Source organism: Panthera tigris, chromosome C1 (genome assembly GCF_018350195.1).
Source record: "Panthera tigris isolate Pti1 chromosome C1, P.tigris_Pti1_mat1.1, whole genome shotgun sequence".
NCBI classification, from domain to species: Eukaryota; Metazoa; Chordata; class Mammalia; order Carnivora; family Felidae; genus Panthera; species Panthera tigris.
The window spans coordinates 211,591,078-211,612,738 of record NC_056667.1 but is presented as its reverse complement, the minus strand read 5'-3'; the positions used below and the strand labels follow the sequence as shown (position 1 = coordinate 211,612,738).

At 52.9% G+C, this 21,661-nt stretch overlaps 1 protein-coding gene across 12 annotated transcripts in view; it reads right to left on the bottom strand.

Annotated features, from left to right (window-relative positions):
* Positions 1-681: 681 nt before the first annotated feature.
* Positions 682-21,661, bottom strand: part of ARMC9 (armadillo repeat containing 9) — a 151,953-nt gene continuing 130,973 nt past the window's right edge. For 9 of the 12 annotated variants that reach the window (XM_042995612.1, XM_042995618.1, XM_042995622.1 and 6 more), the window contains 4 exons: positions 17,794-17,918; positions 13,096-13,210; positions 4,218-4,390; positions 2,043-3,108 (listed from right to left, as the gene is read on the bottom strand). In XM_042995612.1, coding sequence (XP_042851546.1) covers positions 2,981-3,108; positions 4,218-4,390; positions 13,096-13,210; positions 17,794-17,918 — 541 coding nt within the window. In that variant the 3' untranslated portion in view covers positions 2,043-2,980. Of the gene's footprint in view, positions 1,973-2,042; positions 3,109-3,642; positions 3,795-4,217; positions 4,391-13,095; positions 13,211-17,793; positions 17,919-21,661 lie in introns of those variants that run through there. The other 3 variants (XR_006220985.1, XM_042995619.1, XM_042995620.1) reach the window with 3 other exon arrangements.

Below are 21,661 nucleotides of genomic sequence, written 5' to 3'. Positions count from 1 at the left end.
CAGATCTCGGGCCAGGACAAGGGGGAGGCAGTGAGGCATTCGCTTCACACACAAAATGTAAGGCGGTAGCCCAAAACTTAGTAATCAAGGTAAATAATATTTTTAATGCAGTATTTAAAAAAATCAAATCAGCAAACCCTGGCTCATGAGCTGGCTGCCCTTTTCGCTAAAAAAAGCTTTATTGGAATTGGGGCCGGGATTAGGATTTAGTAAACACAGGGTCAGATCTTGTTTTTCTTACAAAATTTGGCTTTTTTGGTCATGGAATTTTTGCATTAGTCTTATTTGTGTATTTGTTTTTTATTTAGTTCTTTAGATTTGGGCTAAATCCTTCCCAACCTACTGACTGCTGGTATCTGATTGGATCTCAAACTTCTACCTGTCTTATTATATTCCCACCCAAGGTCAAAATTTAAGCTGTTGTCAGATAGTTGCACCTTACTGTGAATGAAGCAAAATGAGATCAAGTTCTGCTCAGGAGATGGGGCGCCTGGGTGGCTCAGTCAGTTGAGCGTCCGACGTCGGCTCAGGTCGTGGTCTCTCGGTCCATGGGTTCGAGACCCGCGTCGGGCTCTGTGCTGACAGCTCAGAGCCTGGAGCCTGCTTTGGATTCTGGGTCTCCCTCTCTCTCTGCCCCAACCCATTCATATTCTGTCTCTGTTTCTCTCAAAAATAAGTCAACATTAAAAAAAATTTTAATTTCTGCTCAGGAGAAATTAGGAGGCCAGGTAACTGGAGAGGTGGGGCCAGCTTCCAGGGGAAGAAGTGATCTTTCTGCGGGCCTGCCATTCTCAAAATTTCCACAGGCTCTCCACCATGGCTCCCTGGGTAGGTGTCATGGGCCAATCCTAGTGGCTCTATGACTAAATGTCCAGATGACCTTTGAAACCATTTGGGTTCATTCACCTACTCGATTCTTTCCCCCATAGGTCGGTCGCGTTCATGTCTGACCCCGGCAAACTCAGTGAGGCTCGCAGATAGCTGGGATATTTGGGAAGAAGTTGCTGGTATTTTACCAAGCCTCTTGCTAGCCATCAGCCGTGGCATGTGGACATGTGTTGCAGAGAGAGGAGTCTCCCAGGGCATGGTGCAGAGGCTGGACAGTATTTACTTTCCCCAAAGAACCACCCCAACCACACCTGATGACTTCAGTGTAGTTTGATCCAGAACTGGATACTCCCTGAATCGCTAAAAGATTGTCTTTTTTTTCCCCCTTAAAGTCACTAGACGTTTACAAACCAGACTTTAGCTCATCTGCAGGTTTGAGGGAAAAACAGCAGTTGCCTTTTCACCGTGGAGAAGGGGGGAAACTGAGGACTCTTCCATTCCCTCTGGATTTCTGGAGACGGGGCTGCTCCCACACGAAGGCAGGGGAAAGGCCGCGCCAGTCAGCGGCATGCGAGGAATCTGAAGGGAGTGGATTTACTGGGGAGAACAGGAGAGACTTTTCCATCACGTTCCTCTGCAACCACTTTTCAAAGTGTCACCGTGGAGTGATCCCATTTCAGGGACCCGGTCTCTGTCCACATCGATAGTACCTGTGATAAGTGTGGGTGTTTTCTCTTCATACCTCCAAGTCAGGAGTCGCAGAGCGCCTGGAGTGCCTTCCCAAGAAGAAGGTAGGGCCTTGTTCTCCACAGCTTTCTTCCCCAGGAACAAAGAGGGGCTCCCACGTTTCCAGAGAATCCAGATGCGGCTTCCGGGCCAGTCACGTGACCACAGAGTTCTACCGTGCCCGGCCTTGTGCCACTGCCAAAAACAAGATTAACCCAGGATCCTGGCCCGTGACAAGTTTACGGATGTCGTGGGGACAACCTGGTGACTGGTCTGCTCTACAATTCTTCCGCTTCCCTCCTCTGCTTGCTCTCTTGAGGAGAGAGGAGGCCGTCGAAAAATGAAATCTTCTCTATTTACATCCAGCGGGACCACAGGGATGTCTTCTCTAAAGGGCATGGCCGTGGCAGATGGAGTGCTGAGGGGAGAGTACGTAACTTCACACACACACGCACGCACACGCACACACACGCCCTACCACACGCAAGGACCGTCTCAATATTCAGTTTATTTCAGTATTTATATTTGAGGAGAGGTCAGATTCTGCCACTAGTTTGGGGGACCTCGCCGGCTCGGCGGGCAAAGTTCTTTCCTTTATCCTAAGGCGTGAGCTCTGACGTCACCCACTGCAAGGGGCAAGCCTCCCCCATCATTTTGCCAGGGAGCTGTTTGTGTTTACGGTCTTAAAGGAGGCAGGGGAGGGGGAAATGGCGTCAACCCTACGAAGCCTTTAAAACACGCGTGCAGAAGATCGGAAACAGCGATATAGTCCAAGCTACGTACGGGAATGTATCATATTCGTCTCAGATTTTAAAAAAGGAAGAATATCAAATCTGCTGCTCAGGAATATGGCTTCAGGATGCGTCTCCCTTATTCTAAATCCCTTCAGTCTCCTTCTGGCTGGACCGAGAGGAGCGACGGTTTCCATTGAGGCCAAGGCCCCGTCTCGGGCCGAGTCTCCAGTCCCTGCTCCCCCCCACAGGCTCCTGACGTGAGCAGCTCGCACCGTCTGCCCAGGTCTGTTCCGGTGTGTGAGGGGCGGCCAGGGACGGGCAGGGACAGGACCCGGTGTCCCGGGGGCTGTGGGGGGCCTGCTCCTGGGCTGCCCGGAGAGCTAGCCTCGCCTGCCCGCTGGCAGACAACGGTCTCCTCCACATCTGTCACCTGCAGCTGCTGGCCGGCTGAGGAAGGGAAGCTGGCTGGTCCTCGGGCAACGGGACGGTGACACCGGTGAAGAGACCATCCTCACTTCCTGGAAGATTGGCCGCCTGGAGAAGAAAGGCGAGAGCAAGCTGCCAGCACCAAGGCGGTAACTGCACAGAGTCCCCTCTGTCCCATACAAGCCTTCTTTCAACCGGCTCTGTGCAAACCGAATACTGAAACCTTCCCTTCCCCCAGGTCACCTGCTCCGCGGCCGGGGCATGACTCACGTGGCCACACTCTTTCCTCTCAGGAAGCAGGCTGCTTGGCGTGGGGCTCCCAGTGAATTTTGCTGGCAATAGTTTTGCTGTTTGTCGAGGCCACAGGACATAAATCTGCTGCTAGCTGAGCAATCTACGTGCAGGCAGGGCCCCGTGGAGCCCGTCGGGTACTAGCCATTGCTGCCTCGATTATGACCCGCGGGGGCTCCGGCCCGGTGCTGCCCGGTGTGGCCTGGAGCCCGGCAGGGGTCAAACGGGTCTGTCTGCTTCTCTCGGGCCAGTGTTCCTGGTATTTGCCGGTGCTTCCTTTGGGCCCGTGTGAGGAAACAGCTTGGCCTGCACCGCTGGTGGGGACACGGGGCTGGGGCTTCACCGTGTGTTTCCCAGCAGATGGGCGCTGTTCGAGAAGAGGGAGGGCGGCCCTGCTTTCCAGCCACGGCCCATTAGCCACACGGCCAGCCCAGCGGGTCCCCATTGGCCGGGGTGCCTGGGGCTCTGGCAGGAAGCGATTGGGGCAGCAGGGGACAGCACAGCGGCAAAATGCATATATCCTGAGTGTGACAGACCTTCTGCTGATTGACATTCTTTTGTCTGGCTTCTCTTTTGTTTTCCTTTATTTTTATTTAATTTATTTATGTACTTAAAAAATTATTATTATTATTATTATTATTATTTTTATTTCGACGCGACCTCTACAACCAACATGGGCTCAAAGCTACAGCCCTGAGATCGAGAGTCACACACTCCAGCCAGGCGACCTTCCCTTATCTTTAGACTCTTTGGAAAGGTCCAGGCTCTGGTGTGGTCAACCGGCTGAGGCTAGGAGGGGAGGGGAGAGAGGAAGTGGTCTTCACAGTGGGCAGCAGGGCAGGAAGGAGGCCCCTTGGGCCCACCCCACCCTCAGTCCCTCTGGTGGCCCTCCCGCCAAGGCACCTGCTTCTGTTGGATTTTGAGGCTGCCTGCTTCCCGCCAGGAAGGAGGTCCAGGTTTTCAGGGCCGATCACACAAGTCCCACAGGCGGGGGTGGGGGTGGAGGAATGTTAACTCCGAGAGGCACTGCCTGGACCGTCTCAGTTTACCAGCTTGTGTATGAGGCACCAGGGCCAATGGCAATTTCATAAATAGAAAGGCTGGTGAAGAACGGATCTGTCCCTAGGGCACAAGAAGCCACTGCCTGGGGTCCTGGTCCTGTGCCTGCTGGGCACAGAGGAGCTCTGTGCCCTTCCCTCCAGTCTGACTTACTCTGTGGTCCTCTCGTGGAGGAGGTCATGGAGCTGGGGCGGCTGGCCTGCTGGGGGCCGCACGAGGAGAACTGAGGGGCCAGAGCGGATGCCTTGGCCTTGGGTGGGTTCAGGTCCAGGATCTCAGGGGTCCGGGGGGTCCGGGGCTTGCAGGTGAAGGCCGATGTAAATTCCCTGGAACAAAACGTGTAGTCTAGAGTCACAGCCACTGCATGGCTAGTAGTCACAGGAGGAAGGAAGGACTTGCCATTGTGAGCACAAAGATGCCAGGCAGGCACTGTCCTGGGCATGGGGTAGGGGTGGGGTAGAGCCGGGCACCCGGAGGCATACATCCCTGCCCCCATGGAGCTCATATTCTAGGGGAGGAGAGAGATAATAAAAAAAAAAGAATAAATGCTGGGGCGCCTGGGTGGCTCAGTCGGTTGGTCATCCGTCTTCAGCTCAGGTCATGATCTCACGATCCATGAGTTCGAGCCCCGCGTCGGGCTCTGTGCTGACCGATCAGAGCCTGGAGCCTGCTTCCGATTCTGTGTCTCCCTCTCTTTCTGCCCCTCCCCCCTCACATTTTGTCTCTCTCTCACTCTCAAAAATAAATAAACATTAAAAAAATTTTTTAAAAAAGGAATAAACGCTAAGGAGGGGATGAAGCAGAGAAGGGGGACAGGGAGCTTGAGAGTGTTGAAGTGAGAGGGTGGCCAGGGAAGGTGTGGCCAGCAGGGTAATGGCCCCCCATTCTGTCCACGTCCTCCTCCCTGGAGCCTTTTCTGACAAAGGGGAATTAAGGCTGCAGTGGAATCGAGGTTGCTAATCTGCTGACTTTAAACTAGGGAGATTATCCTAGATTATCAGGGCGGGCCCCGGGAAACCACAGCGTCCTTAAAAGTGGGAGAGGGAGGCAGAAGAACACAGAGAAATAGGTATGACCACGGAAGAAAGACAGAGATGCAAGGCTGCCGGCTTTGAAGATGGCGGAAGGGGCCGCCAGCCAAGGAGGGCAGGAGGGCTCTAGAAGCCAGAAAAGGCAGAAAAGAGATTCTCCCATAGAACTCGGGGAAACAGTGTATCCCGTGTATGCCTCGATTCCAGCCCAGTGAGAGCCCTGTCGGACTTCTAACCCACTGAACTGTAAGGTGGTACATTTGTGGTGTTCAGGTCACTAACTCTGTGGTCACCTGTTACAGCAGCAATAGGAAACTAATTTTAGACGTGGTGGCCAGGGAAGGCCGTGCTGGGAAGGTGACATTGAGCCCCCAAATGATCCTGTGGGGCAGGCAGTACTGCCCCGGTTTTCAGATGTAGAAACTGAGGCCCCAAGTTTGTGAACTTTCCAAGGTCACACACATAACAAGCAGGTTGTGAGGCCAAGATTTGAGCCCAGTGGGATCTTACAGCCAGCTGTTGTCCAGATGCTATCTGCCTCCCAGCCCCGGGGAGCAGCCTCACAGAGACGGTGGACCTGACTTGGAACCAGGGCCTTCCTTTCCTCCAGCACCTGCAGCCACTGAAACTCGGTGCTGTTGGACGAGAAATCCTGGGAGTGAGATCGTGGCTCTGTGACCTCCCAGTCACCCAGCTGGAGTTGCGGACTCCCCCGCCCAGTGCTTTGCTGTCTGGCTGTCACTGAGCTGGATCCACGCTCCTCCCTCCGTGACTTCTGGGGCCCTTGCTGCCTATGTGCCCATTTTCCTGACTATAACTCTGAAGACCGGAGTCCCAGTCTGTCACCCAGGGTTGTCATAGCCACTGAACGAGCTAATGTAAGCATCAGCCCAGCTGCCAGCCTGGCGCATGCTCCGTAAATGGCAGGTCCGTGTTCCTTCCCTAAGTGGGTGCCTTAGTCTACGGGCTTCACAGAGTTGGTGCACGGTTTGCTGTGCATTGCAATGTAAGCAAGTTTGCTGACATCTGGGGAGCCTCAGTTTCCCCACCTGTAAAATGGAGGGCAGCTGTGATGATTCTGCAAGGGAGGTTGTGTCCTGAGCCCCATCGTGGGCCCCATAACTTGGGGTTCTGGCTCTTGGGGAGTGGGCCTTGGGAGGAAACTGGAATTTTTGGATTCACTTCTATACTTCTATATGCCCCTCTTTTTTTTCTTTCTTTTTTCTTTCCTTTTTTTTTTTTTTTTTTCTACATCGAGACTATTTTACTCTAATCATTAGAAAAATAACACTTAAACATCTGGAAAATTTCCAAATTCAAATTTAGGACAAGTCTGGCATAAAAACTGCCCATACTTTGGGCAATACATCTTTGATACCAGATTGGAAAGGATAGGGAGGTTTAGCCCTACAGTATTTTATTAAAGTTTAAAATGATTTTTTCTTTGTTTAAAAAAATGTATGTATACGTATGTGTGTACATACGTCCGTGAAGTAAGCGCCATGCCCCAGCACGGGGCTGGAACTCCCGACCCTGAGACGAAGAGTCACGTGTTCTACTGACTGAGCCAGCCTTGTGCCCCCATGACTTTTTTTTCTTTAAGAAGAAATTATCTTTTTATATCATTTATAATAGTATTTCCCTGAATATTTTCCACGTTGTACCTTTTACACGCATGTGCGTTTTCACATACTTGTATTCATACTTACATGCTGCTCTATATTCTTCTAATTTTTTTTTCTAACGTTTATTTATTCTTGAGACAGAGAGAGACAGAGCATGAAGGGGAGGGGCAGAGAGAGAGGGAGACACAGAATCGGAAGCAGGCTCCAGGCTCTGAGCTATCAGCCCAGAGCCCGACGCGGGGCTCGGACTCACGGACCTCGAGATTGTGACCTGAGCTGAAGTCGGACGCTTAACTGACTGAGCCACCCAGGCGCCCCTATTCTAATTTTTAAAAATGTTTATTTTTATTTATTTTGAGGGAGAGAACATGCATGAGTGGGGGAGGGGCAGAGAGAGGGAGGGAGAGAATCCCAAGCAGGCTCCAGGCTCCCAGCTGTCGGCACGGAGCCCGATGTGAAGCTCGATCTCATAAACTACGAGATCATGATCTGAGCTGAAATTAAGAGATGGAAGTTTACCGACACCCAGGGCCCTGATACTTCCCTGTTCTTATGACCCTCATTCCACCTGCTCTCTAGACTTCTGAGTAGCCTCCACTATTATTTATAATGGAGGATTTTTATATAAATATTATATGTTTATAATATATATATATATATATGTATTTCATCCGATGGATCTACTGGAATATATCATGCCTTTCCCTAACATTTTGCTTTTCTTTCATTCATTGATAATGCACACGTGTGCAAAAAACTGTTCCAGGCCCTGGAGATCAAAGGTCAACGAGACCAAATTTCTGCTCTTAGGAAGTTCACAGAGAAGTAGGGCAGTTTGACCAGAGCACAAAGATAAAATAATGAAATGAGTCACACTGATGATGCTTTTCTTGCACATATAAAGACGATTTTTATGTGGTTTAGTGAGGTGGTTTACTTTTTGTTGTTTTTTTTTAAGTGAGCTCTATGCCCAACGTGGGGCTTGAACCTGTGACTCCGAGATCACGAGTCACGCGCTCTACTGACTAAGCTACCCTGGTACCCTGAGGTGTGTGTTTGTTGTTTTTTGAAAATATTATTTGGTTCAAATGATTTTTTTTCCTATTTTGCTATTCTAATTTTGATATCTTCGGTACTGTTATAGCGGTTAATTATTTTTAAATTGTGATAACACGTACATAACATAAAAATGACCATCTTGACCATTTAAAACTGTAGCCCTACTACATTTTAAGAAGGGGCGACTAAGAGAAACTAAAAAAAGTGACTCGGCGAACACTGGCAGCTCTTCCTGGCACAGGGTTAGCTGTGGGTTACCTGGGGATGTCCATCACGTGGTCATGGGACAGGGAGGCCAGATTTGAAGGAGCGAGCTGTGCAAGCCCAGGAGGGCTGGCCAGCTTCACTGCATGGGGCCTCAGAGCCAATGGGCGGCAAGGTCAGGTGGCAGGGAAGGGGGGACGCTGAGATGAGTTGGCAAGAAGTGAAGGGAGAGAAAGGTCTGGGTAACAGGGCTAGAAGTCTATATATAACCTCCCAACCCCAGAGCAACCAGAAAAGGGTCCTGTCCCTTTGGAGAACAATTTGGCAATGTGTATGAAAAAACTCTTATGTATCGGTTGACTTTATGTGCCAACTTTGCTGGGCCATGGTGCCTAAATATTTGGCCAAACATTATTCTGGATATTTCTGTGCGGGTGTTTTTTTTGGATGAGATTAACACTTAAATAGGCCGACTTTGAGCAGATTGCTCTCCCTAGCAGGGAGTGGGCCTCATCCAATCAGTTGAAGGCACAAATAGACAAAGTCTGAGCTCCCCTGAGCGGGAAGGAACTGTGCCGGCAGACTGCCTTTGCACTCCAACTGCAACTCTTCCCTGGGTCTCCAGCCTGCTGGCCTACCCTGTGGATTTTGGATTTGCCAAGCCTCTGCAATCATGCGAGCCAACTCCTTAAAATAACTGACCCCCCACCCCACACACACATCCTGTTGGTTCTCTTTCTCTGGAAAACCCTGACTAATACACCGTCAAAGCCAGCCTCCTCTCTGCCCTAGGACACAACCTTTGTTTGGCCACGGTAGTGTTGTTTGGGAAAAGAGCACCCGCAGACAAGGGGCTCCTTCTGGCTCCTTCTCCAGCATTGGAGAAGGTGGCCCTCAGCAGAGCCCAAACCACAGTGCGGGCTGCTGCAGGGGGTGGTGGTGTTGACTGAGGATGCTGGCCACCGTCCCCGACCTCGGCATGGGGGATGGCATCAAGGCCCTCTGGGAAGGACACCGAGGGAGGCAGAGGTAGAGGTCAGCTTGGCCTCCAGGCCCCCAGCACCTCTGAACGGTGACCTGAGCACTCTGAGCAGCAAGGAGCCAGAGCCAGGAAGTGGTGATGGTTTGGTAGGAGATGAGGCCAGATTAGGGTAGAGCAGGAAAAGCACGCGGAAAGGAAATTCAGGATGGCAGTCACCTATGACTTAGGAAAACTAAGTTGCCGCAGGGATAATGGTGCTGGGTAGTAGAGGGAAAAGGAAAACCTCACTACATATGTAAATTGCAGGTGTCCTGCAAGACAGGCAATTATTCAAGAGGCCATTAAGGCACAAACGACAGTGCTTGGGGGTCCCCTTAGTGGACTCTGCCCATCAGGATTCAAGATATTTCATCTGTGCACTAACAGAACCCAGAGAGGGGTGCGGGGGGAGGACACAGCAGATGAAGGCAGATCCAGAAGGTCGCCCACCATGTCTGCACATGGACACGCGGGGCTCCTGTCCTCATTCCCCTGACTTCCTGGTTCCTAGTTTCTAGTTTCTTTTAGCTGGATGCATCGTAGTGCTGTCATGAGCTACCCCATATGCCACATTTGGGGACACACGTGAGGGGGATAAAGCATGTATGTAAACACATGCAGAATTTCTTTCTTCTTTATTTTCTAAAAGCCATAATACTTGCAGAAGAGTCGTTTCCTGTCTGTCTCGGGACAGGAACTTTGACACCGTTGTCTTTGGATCTTGGCCTGGGCGGGGGGTAGCGGGCATCTGTGCAGGAGCGAGCGCTCCGACCTGAGGAGCCTGTTCCCTCCGACCATCATTGGGCCACAGGGAGGCACCGTCCAGGCAAATGCCTCCCGGTCGGTCCAGCTGGGCTCCTCTCTGCATGGACCATGTGCCGGCTTGGTTAACAGTATCTTCCCCAACTACTCAATACTAGGGATCCTATGAAGCAGACAGAAAACAGAACAGGAACCCCTTGGCATGGGGGAGGGGGAGGGAGACGGTACGATCACAAGGTCTGAACCGTTGACTCCCTGGCTTCCAGAAAGCCAGTTTCATGGTCAGACTAGTGGCTGGAAGCCACTAGAATGGAACTGGAGCCTCAGTGATCTTTAAACCGCCTCCAATCTGGGGCTAAGCCATGAGAGTATGGTTTAATCTACCATTTGCCCCAAACCGCAGCTCCAGAGCTTTCCAGGGATACCAGCAGCCAAGCGGGGCCCACCCGCGGCCTGTCTTCTGGGCAAGAGGCTGTCCTCACTCTAAGGACTAAGAGAGAGGGGCTGGGGGAAGCAGAGGGACAAATGTCCCCCATCAAGCCATGCAGAGAGCCACTCGCTCTCCCTTTTAGCTGATTCATCCAACAAATATTTTGAGAGCCTGCTCCAGGCCAGGTGCAAACACAGGGGCAGACCCCCTAGAGCCATGGACCAAGTGACCGCAGTGCTCTGTGCCCCTGTGCAAGGGAACACGGCTGTGTGACTGGCCTTTGGGGTCAGGAAGGAGGATGGGGTGCTTAGCTGAGACCTGGGGCAGCCGGTGAAGTGGAGGCCAGGGGTGGGGGGAGAATGTTGCTGGCAGGGGTCACATAGCCAGTGGAGAGGGAGGTGGGTGGCCCAACTGTATCCTTCTCCCTCTTTCCTTCCTCCTCTTCCTCAGACAGAATACTCCCTTTCCCCGGGCTTAAAGTAAGAGCAGGATTCACGTTAAGGTGGGAGCACCCATGGATTTAACCCCAACAGGGCATTTGTGCCCAAGAGGAGCTTGGAGGGCCAACTGGGTCAGCCCACTTAGTGTAACCAGGGGGAAGGTTTCTTAGGAGAGCCTGTGGGGTCCCCTGCCAACTATGAAAACACTTATTCTGGGCGTGCCTGGGTGGCTCAGTCGGTTAAGCGTCAGACTCTTGATTTCAGCTCAGGTCCTGATCTCAGGGTGCATGGGTTCGAGCCCCATGTTGGGCTCTGCGCTGACAGCATGGAGCCTGCTTGGGATTCTCTCTCTCCCCCTCCCCCCACTTGTGCACGCTCCCTCTCTCTCAAAATAAATACATAAACATTAAAAAGAAAACAAGAAAACACTTATTCTGGAGAGAGAGGATTATCCCCACTGGTAAGTCTCAGCAATGAATTCTGCCTTTACAGGAAGAGAGAAGAAACGGCTCTAGCCCCAGGACAGCAGGTTTGGTCTGGCCGAGATGTGGGATCTGGTCCGGGCCTGAGAGCAGGGGGCTGGCATGGCAGGGGGCCCCGCCAGCCTCTGGCTTACCCCTCTGAGCTTTCTCATTCTGGGGCCCCCACCTCGCGGAGGTGCCAAGAGTCAGAGAATCCCTGAGCTGTGGACCAGCCTGCGGGAGCACGCCTTCAGCCACTCTGAGAGAGGGGAGGAGCCCCAGATCGGGGAGGTGGGTCCCTGGGTCCCCGGCTGGTCAGGGGCTGAGCCGGAGGAGACCAGATGCTTGGCCCCCAAGGCCCCCCACGGCCCCCAGCCTCTGCCATCTTTCACAGCCTTTGACAGGACTGGCCCCCACCCCGTGCAGGCCCCAAACTCCTCTGGCTCCACCCCAAGCAGCCCTGCTGCCTCTGGAAACCCTGACTTCCCTTCTACCCCGTGCCTGGCCGCAATCTCTGCCCGCAGTGGTGGGAAAGGAAGGTGCCGGGGTGCCGCCCACCCAGAAAGGGGGATGGGCCGCAGCACCCTCTCGCTGCCTGCCTTCTCAGACCGTGTGCGTGGTTCTGCTAGGCCGTCTGCCTGCTCTGGGGGCAGAGGCCACTCCAGGTGTCCCTGCAGCCTCGAGAGCTCAGCGGGGACTCCTGTGTGTGTGACTTCCATCTGCGGGAGCCTGCAGGAAGGGCAGCGGGGGCCTGGGTATGGGGGGGGCAGCCAGCAGGCTGGTTCCTCTGACCCTCTACACTGCCAGGGGGAAGCGTCTGCAGGGCGTGGGGGAGGCTTCGTGCCTCAGGGGTCTGGAGTCTGTGGCTCCGCAAGGCTCTGCCGCTCAAGGAACTCCAGACCGGGCCAAGGTCAGCCGTGACCACAGCTGGGGTGCGGGCCTGCTCGCTGCTGACGCAGTCGTGGAAATACTTCCCAATTCTATAGAAAGGTGGGGGCACAGAAGGCCTGACCGGTCACCATGGCAAAGTTCCTCTAAATCAGAGACTCCAAGGGTGTAGTCATGTTAAACACGGTTCTAGGCCAGTGTTTTAGTGCAGAAGGCTGGCTTCTCCATCCTGAAATTACACAGGCCGCAGGGCACCGCGTGGCCGGGCGGACGCGGTGAGGGCAGCTGGGGTGCCGGGCAGATAGGCTGAGACCAGGGCTAGGCCCCTCTCCCTGAGCAAGCTCCCTGAGATCTGAAAGAAGAGGCTTAGAGCCCCAGACTTTCTCCATTCTAAAGAACCCCAAGTGACGCATCAAAGGCCAGTCTGTACTCATTTGGTGCAGAGGAAGAGAAAACACCTTTGTATTCTGTGTGGGATCCTGTGTCTATTTTAGGAAGGTCTGGAGGGCACCTGGGAGGCTCAGTCGGTTAAGCGTCCAACTTTGGCTCAGGTCATGATCTCACGGTTCGTGGGTTCGAGCCCCGCGTCAGGCTCTGTGCTGACAGCTCGGAGCCTGAAGCCTGCTTTGGATTCTGTGTCTCACTCCCTCTCTGCCCCTCCCCTGCTTGTGTTCTCTCTCTCTGTCTCTCAAAAATAAACATTAAAAAAAAAAACTTTATAGGAAGGTGACATCTGAGCGAAACCATTTCACTAACCTCGTTCTCCATCTTTCTCCCATCCATCCTATCTTCTCCAAAAGCAAACCGCTAAGATAGGACACTGTTCACAAGTTACCCCAAATCACACATCCTCACAAACACGTTCAGCTTGCAGTTCTTAAAACTAGTCCCTTGGGTAGGTTTATGAGTCTCCTTTCCTTCCGGTCTGACAAGCGATAATTCTCAGGTGGCAGGTGCCTCCCCGTGGGCTCTGAGGTTAACAGGTGTGGTGGCCACAAGCCCCTGGGTATCTCCGTAGGGTGCTTCGGGCCCCAGTGAAACGCTCCTGCGCTGTCAGAGTCAGAGCCTGGACCACAGAGGAGCCCTCCCAGGACACCTCCCCGTCCCTACCTGGTGGTGTCTCCACCGCCTAGGGCCTGGCTGGGGTCCCCCGCCGAGGGCAGACGAACCTCTCCCTGATGTCCCGCTGGCAACCATTCTCCCGGTTTGATGTCCACCGTGGAGGCTGGGGAGGAGAGAGAGTTCAGTGGACTCTTTGAGGATGCTCCTTACTGGGCTGGGCCCCAAAGCCAAGAACAGCACATGCCCACGCGAGCCCCTGACAGCTCCCTGGAGCCCACCAGGGAGGACTTGTTCGCTTGTGTGCAGCCTGAGAAGTCTCCAGGCGGCCGCTCGGCGTGCTTACAACCTGGGGGCGCAGCGCGAGCGCTCTGGCTGGATACACACGCAGCACAGGGAACCACAGACCTTTGGCCCCGTTGCTTCTCCTGGCCCCCCCTCTGTCTCTCAGGGAAAAGCCGACAAACGTGGAACTGTCTCCCTCGGTCGCTGCTTGGTGCCAATGCAGAGGAGCATGGAGGCACGGTAAAAAACTATTTGTTGTTTGTCTGAAATTCCAATTCAGCTGGGTGTCCTGTACTTTTATTTGCCGGATTCGGCAACCCCAGAGGTGGGGCCCTCTTCCCCCTGAGCTACCCCAGGACCCTTCAGGCCCGAATCCCCCAGTCCACCCACAGGGGCAGGCACTGCCCTAATTCCCAGCCAGCAGTGTTCGTGCTGACATCATGGACAAGGAGCAGGCTGCCTGGGTCACCCTGGAGACCTTCACAGGGAAATGACCGAGAAGTCCCAGACGACACTGCCGGGGAGCTCTCCTGAGGGCCCGGGGAGGGACCTATTCTGTGTTTCAAATGATATGAACCCCTTCTTCTCCGGCCCCACTTTTCTTCTTGTTCTACAGCCAAAGGGCTTCACGCCACCGTGAAAGCAATTCTGTGACAGAGTCCAGATTTGCTATGTCCTTAGTCCAAGCTCCTTCCGGCCCTTTCATTTAAAGTTTTATCCATTTTGAGAGAGACACAGAGAGAGCGAGCGAAAGTGAGCACACACAAGTGGGGGAGGGGCAGAGAGAAGGAAAAACAGAATCCCAAGCAGCCTCTGCATCATCAGCACAGAGCCCCAGGGGGAGGCCGAACTCACGAACTGTGAGATCATGACCTGAGCCGAGATCAACAGCTGGATGCTTAACCGACTGAGCCACCCAGGAGCCCCGAGCCCTTTCATTTAAAAATGTCCCTGGTACCTTTGCAACGTGGCCTCTACTTTATCTTCAATATAAACAATCTTCTTTGCAGGTTTCCTCAAACGCATAGCAAGGGACACAGCTTTGACTTCCAGGTAACTATCTTTTGACCCAAACAGGGAATCTGTTTCTGGTGTGGAGCCCAATGGGTGGCATTATTTACAGCCCACCAGGACAGTCTCCACTTAAAGCTGGGACTGGACCTGGAAATTCAGCCTTCTCTGATCTGTTCTCCAGTGGACAACTGGCCTGTCTGTGCTCTCTGCTCTACAAGCTTATAATATAGCCCGGGACACAGACTTTAGGTGTATGAAGAAATAATTGAGTGGAACCACATACAGCTGTGTGCTGGGCTACACAGAAAATCCCATCCCAGTTAATGGTGCCACCAAGATGGCGCCCAAGGGTGGGTAGTCCTCCAGGATCAGGAGCTTTCCCAGGTGGGAGTGGGTGGAGGGACAGGTTGGGGTGTGGGTGGGAAAGCCCCCTGGCAGGAGGGAGGAGGAACTAAGCTGAGCTGTCCTGAGACCCTCTGAGGTCTTTTTGGTCCTGTCACCAAATAGTAGTCATCCCCTACACCCCTTCCCACTCCCTCCACTGAACGTAGACGTTCAGAACTCCCACCACAGAAGGACAGATCCACTGAAAGCTGGGGACTGGGGGACACCAGCAGCTGTGTGCGTGCACCAGAGGCTTCCTGGGATGAAGTACTGTTTTCCCGCCTGTGGATCCATTTCAGACCAGGCTGGGCATTTTCACTTGAGGCCACTGACAAGGTATGCGACTTTGATATCTGAGATAGCCTTGGTTGAGGGGGAATGAGAATAAATTCCCCCCAGGCCAATGTCATAACAAAATTCTAAGTCACATTCTTGGCTTTTTCCTTTGGGAACTATTTCCTGTTGGCTCTGTGGAGCCAGTCCCTTTGCCTAAAAAGAAATGTACTTTCTGGCCCTGCGGTCAGCTGATCGAGCGGTTGGAGGATTCCACAGGTTCCCCATCATGAGTTTTCACCTTTAGCATCGACTGAATGCAGAGGTGTGAAGGGGCTTCCTGGGCTAACGAGCTCGAGGCCACCGTGGTGGGTTCCCGCTGGGTCGGAGGTGTGGCATGAATTCCCAGTATGAGTGAAGGCCAGGAGGCCAGGCTTAGCAGCAAGTCATGTGTGAGGGGCCTCTGAGGAGCAGCTGGGCGAGGCCAGATCGGGCTGGGGGCGTGTGTGGGGGGGGGGTGGACAAAGTGAGCCAGAGCACGGAAGCAGGAGAAAGGGCCGGAGAAGCAGGACTATATGGACGGAGGGGTCCAGAGGAAGTCAAATCAGGCTTCTGACAGGAAAGGAGTTACACAGAAGACAACGAGGGCCAGGGTGGCCACCCAGCCCACCAGTGTGGTCTCCCTCTCTAGCCCTCTGATCTGCTGACCCAGATGCAGCCTCAGAACCAGTCTCAACACTGCTTATGTGTGTTCTTGTTTTTGGCTTTTGTTTTTGTTTTTACTTAAGCAGGCTTCATGCTCAGTGTGGAGCCCAACATGGGGCTTGAACTCACAACCCTGAGATCAAGACCTGCACTGAGATCAGAGTCAGATGCTTATCTGACTGAGCCACCCAGGGGCCCCTGGTTATGTGCATTCTAAGCACATAAACCCAAGGCTGCTTGCCAGTCGTCCTCACACAGAGGCTGGGTGAGAAGAGGGAGGGACGGTGGCGACAAGACCAACCGAGGGAGCGGACCAGTGGTCCCGGGACATCGGTTCTGGGGTGGCTGCAGCTGGGCAAGCCCGGAAGACGGCAGAAGGAAGAACAGAATCTACACCACAAATGCTCCCTAAAGGCTCCCTAAATGACCCAGGGAGAGCCACTAACCCGGCGGAGGCTTGGCTTCCCACGGGAGACCCTCGGTCAAGGAAAAGGATTATGAGAGAGATTTAGGGGTGCTGCCCTGAGGCTGACAGCAGGCCGTGCAGGGCAGGGGAGAATGGTTCCTGTGGCCGGTTTCTGGCCCATGGAGTGAGGGTGGTTAGTTCTGGAGCCCACTGAGGCGGGAGGGGAGTTGATGAGTAGGGTGGGGGTCCTGGGTCCCAGCCAGGCCTAAGCAGAGAGAAGCAGGTAGGAGAAGGGGGCACGTGGAACATGGGAGACATGGTCTCAGCGATCAGAGCTAACTCCGGCCAAGCGGCTGTCCTGGCTCCAGGTGGCCCATGTGGAGGGGCTGCTGCCTCCCCAGGGGGAGGCACTGGGGACCGTGCTGATCACCCAGGCTGGGTCCCCTGGTGGCTGCCCACTGTTTTCATGTGAGGAACCGGGATTTGCCAGGGCCTCGACTTTGTCAGGGCTAAAGGAATTGTGTTTGAAAATCACAATGACATCAACATCTCCAGCAGTATCGTCAGCGGCCACGCAGCTACTCCATCCACGGTGGCCTCGAACGCCTCCATCCTACATGGAACACATGCTAAATCCTTCCAAAATCCAGGACCATACTGATAATCAGTGCAAGACAGGGCCACCCTGGTGGTCACTTTGGTAAAACAAGGACGTACCTGATAAATAAACGGCCCTAAATGCAACTTTTCAGAAGTCCAGGCTGAACTTGAAATCGTTTTTAACTCAAAGGGCATTAGGTGAAACTGGCAAAAGTGGTTAGACCACCTAAAACCTCCACTCTGGCACAGAAATCTCTGGACAAATGGTGGAGCTAGTCAGCTTTCAGCGAGGGCATATTAACGTTTACAGCTCTAACAAAACATGTAAAATAACACATGATCTAAGGTGGCAAAACCTCTAAAACTGTCCCTAACCAGGAGACCCTCCCCCAGACTCTCCAACAACCTGGCTTTCCTCCGGCTCTGTGACCAGCCTACCGCTCTGAACCGGGGCTTAGCAGCGTTCGAATCCAATTGTGAGCAGATTATAAAAGTTCTCAGATGTTTCTCATACTGGAATCTGACCTGCTCCTCTGTTGTTTTTCCCGTTTGAATGGAGATTACAGTCTTATCTGGCCTGCTCATATCCTTTTAATTTCCTCTTGAAAATTAAAAAAACAAAACAAAATAAAACCTTTCGTACATATCCGATTCAAAGCATATATATTTTTTCTGGCATCTAAAAAAAAAATACTTTTTATCCACGCGTGTGCCCCTGCTCACACATTTCTGTCTCAGGCCAGCCTTCGAACACGCGGCCGCGCGCCTCGTGCAAAGTCTGAGGTGCCAAAGCCTCGGTCATGAATCGACATCGCCTTCTGAGACGTGACTACTCGGAAAGCTCACGTCAAACGCAGCTTTCCCCAGCACAAGTGTCGCGCTACTCGCTTGCAGACGTCGGCAGTGCTCACTATGCTGCGACAGAAGGGGGTCTGGAGGAACAGGCCACGGGCAGGTGTGGCCGCGTGGCTGCGGGTCAGCGGGCCTCGGGACCAGGCCGAGACCAGGGTGTGAGCACGAGGCCTCTCCGGGTGTGTGGCTGCTGCTGCCCGGTCCCCACGCCACCGGCGTTCCGTTCTTACGTGAAGGCCCCGAAGCACCAGCCTCACCCCCCTGGTGCTCTGGACGGGGGGCGCTTGTCAGGGACGGGAGGCCGCCGTTTCCCGCACGTTGGGCCATCTGGGGAGGAACGGGATGGTCTTCCGGCCTGGAGGGAAGAATGAAACACAGCAGTAAATACAGGTAGCCAGGAGGAATTTGCTGCCTACCGTGAGACGCCAGAAACAAAGACAGGGAGCGGGAGCCCCCGAAGTTCCTTTGTTAAATGGATATCTAATACATATGATAGCTATCAGATATGATATGCTTAACACATAGTTAGGCAGATATGAGGTTTTTTTTTAAAGGTATTGGCGGAAACTAGAATGTACCCTCTTAGCTCCTATAAATGCACACTGATATATAGTATCTGTCCGACACACAGTTGCATCTTTTGGCTTTGGGGGACGTGGGAGCAGGGCATTTCAACCAAACCGTTGAAGGCACCCAGCTTCTGGTTTTTCCTCAGAGGATGAAGCAGATTAGCAAACGGACGAATGCCATCAGAAGAGACATGATGTGTCACGTCAGCCATGACAAGAGCTGGACAGGCCCGGGACCGGGGAGAGCTCGCTCTATGTCAACACCTAAGTGTGCCTACATCGCCTGACGGCACCCGGGGCGGTGGAGCCGGCCCAGGCAGACGCATTCACCCGGCAGGCACCTGTCGGGTGCCTCATCGTGCGGGACCCCCAGCCAGGCGTGGGAGCCAGGGATCCCCCCGCCAGAGAGGTGGTGGGAAGTAGGCCGGCTCTCCGTTCAGACTTGACAACAGATCCCAGGGGAGGTTCTCCAGGTGGGCACGGTCCTCAACAAGGAGCTGCTAGCCACCTGCCCAGCAAGGGCTTGGTGGGAGGCACACCATGGCAAGTACAGGGTGTTTTTCCTAAGGGTGGGCCCTGTGAGATGGCTGTTCTCGAATGTCAGTTCCAGTAGCAAAGACAAGTAGACGTTAAGCTGCCCGGAGGGGCAGGAAAGGCTGTGTGTGTGTGTGTGTGTGTGTGTGTGTGTGTGTGTGTTTGTGTGTGTGTGTGTGTGTATGTGTGTGTCATTCAGCCAGTCCTGAACTCTGAGTCAGGACTGCCTGGGGCCAAAGGGGGGAAATTTTTCCACCGGGGAAGTAACACCAGGAGGCAGATGGAGAGGCAAAAAAAAAAAAAAAAAAAAAAAGAAAAAAAAAGTATATACTTATGCTGCATTGTTACAGAAATATTTAAGGCACCACCAAAGGGGAAAAAAAATGCAGGCTGGAGGGGACAGGGTGTCCTGGGGAAGAGCTTCAAGGCCCAGGGTCAAGGTGGGGGGTCAACCGAGAAGGACCCTGTCAGCCAGGGTTTGATTAGATTTGATCCCTAAGGGACACAGGAGTCACAGAAATGACATCCCATGATGACGTGCTAGAAACCTCATTCTGGGGTGACGGACGGTGGACCGTAGCAGGGAGAACCACTGGGGGAGAAGAGATGGCTCAGGAGGGCAGAGGGGAAGGGCCAGGGCTGGGAGAGGGAAGGCTGGCTCAGGTGTTTGGGGGTGTTAACGCCATTCCCTGAAGCAGGGGGCTGAGGGGACGGTGGTGTTCCCCTAGGAAGCGCAGACTCAGGGTGCTGCGGGGACATACCTAGCACCTGGGGCAAGTCCACAATGGAATGGGATTTTGTGTCTGCAGGATGTAATGGAGACCCCAGCACAAGCAGGATGGGTGGGGACCGGAAACGGGGCATTTTAGGAGGAAGAGGGGTGATTTGGGGACCAAGCCGACAAGGCAGTGGGATGTGGGGGTGGGTGAGTGACCAGGAATGTGGTCAGCAGCGGCAACCTCGAGAGATGCTGAGCGTCCCCTGAGGCTGGAAACTGCAAGGTCACCGGTGGCCGTGGCAGCAGTAACCTGAAGTCACTGCCAGACGCTGCGGACTATGAAAGGGGGGGAGGGGGCAGGGAGGCAGCCAGAGAGGACCTGGGGAGGGCACTTGGGGACCAGAAAGGCCTGGGGGAAGGAAAGCAGCAGGAAGGGAGGTTGAAGGTGGAGCAAAGGAGGTGTTAAATGATGGCTGAGTTTGGACAGTGACAGGAGGAGAGGGATCCATAATCCATGGAGGGGTGAGGCTGGGGGCGGGGGTGCTGAGGGAGGGCTGGGGGGCACACATCTGATGCTGGGGTGACAGAGGGTCTTGAATTGTGCAGGGTGACTGTCTTTTTGTTTTCAGTCTTTCTTTTCTTGATTAAAAAACCAGTTAATCATGGTTTGCCCTCACAGTACCTAGACACAACCACTATTAACATTTGATATCTTAAATTCAAATATAGGGGCGCCTGGATGGCTCAGTCGGGGCCAACTCTTGATTTTGGCTCAGGTCATGATCTCACGGTTCGTGAGATTGAGCTCTGTGTCGCTTGGGATTTTTTCTCTCTCTCCACCTCAGCCCCACTTGTGCGTGCGTGCGTGTGTGTGTGTGTGTGTGTGCACGCACACACACTCTCTCTCTCAAAATGAATAAAAACAAATTGCAAATATATACTTTAAAAAATACAACCTGTGATCACTGTAAGAGGCTGGCAGGCTGGATCCACCCAGTTTTATGATTTGCTTTTTCACTTAGCAATATATTGTGAGGCTCTCCCCATGTATGAAATATTCTTCTAAAACATTATTTTCAATACCATTTTGTGTGGATATGTAATTTACGTAAACAGCCTTCTGCTTTGGGCATTTAGATTTTTCCTCATGAATAACACTGCAATAAATACCTGGTACACAGAGCTGTGAATAGCTGATTACTTCTCAGCATAAAATCCTAGGAGTGCGATTACTGACTCCAGAGGGAGTTGTATCCCCAATGTGTGCAGTACATATTGTCAGGGGTCCCCAAGATCACTGAGATTCTCGATATATGCTCTTGGCCATACTAGGTTATCAGAGCCGACTGGCTGAACAGAGTCACGTAATCTTTGACTAAAGATCCTGAGAGTTGACCGGAGGGAGCACCCTGCCTCTGCCACCACCGACTGACCCAGCACATCGGGATTATGTACATTGGGACTCTGGGATCACGACCTTGAGCTGAAATCAAGAGTCGGATGCTCAACCGACGGAGCCACCCAGGTGCCCCAAAGATAATCTTAAAAATTTTAAAGATGATCATTTGGTGTCCTCTCTCCCACGTTAAAAGCACGATGAAATTTTCTTAGTTCCCACTATCACTTCCGTTCAAAAATATATTATAAGCCAGATTTACTAGGAGCTGACTCTTGGCTGTATTCCGGATCCAAAAAGCAAACACCAAAGCTCTTAGATATCAATGACATTCTTGGGACAATCAGGGAATACTGATACACTACACGATATTATGCGAATGTGGGCTTTCTTAGGTGTGATAGATAATGTGGTTAAGCACAGGATGCTCTTATTCTTAGGGGACGTGTTGCAAGTCTGCAGCCTTCTTTCAAACAGTTCAGCCAAGCGAGTATGCGTGTGTGAGTTATATACTATGCACACGGAAGGAGCCCGAGAGAAGATGTCAAGGCGGCGATACGTTAATAGTTGGAAGCTGAGTTGAAAAATACTGATAGTAAGTTTAAGAGAAAAAAAGCACGGTGCTAGTAACTTAAAATAACCCTGAAATGTGAAGCACATGGCGGCTAGTTTTGAGACCAAATCACACGGATCACCGATCCACAGGGTGGGCCTGGAAATTCTAGGCTGAGTCCCACACGAGCGGGGTCTGGCTGCGGGGCTCCGGCATGCCAGCATCCACCCACGGAGCTCCGAAAGGGCAGGCCTTTCCGCATTGTGCTTGTGGCTGCATCCCCAGGGCCTGGTTGTTAGTTACAAATTACTACAGAGTAAAACTGGAA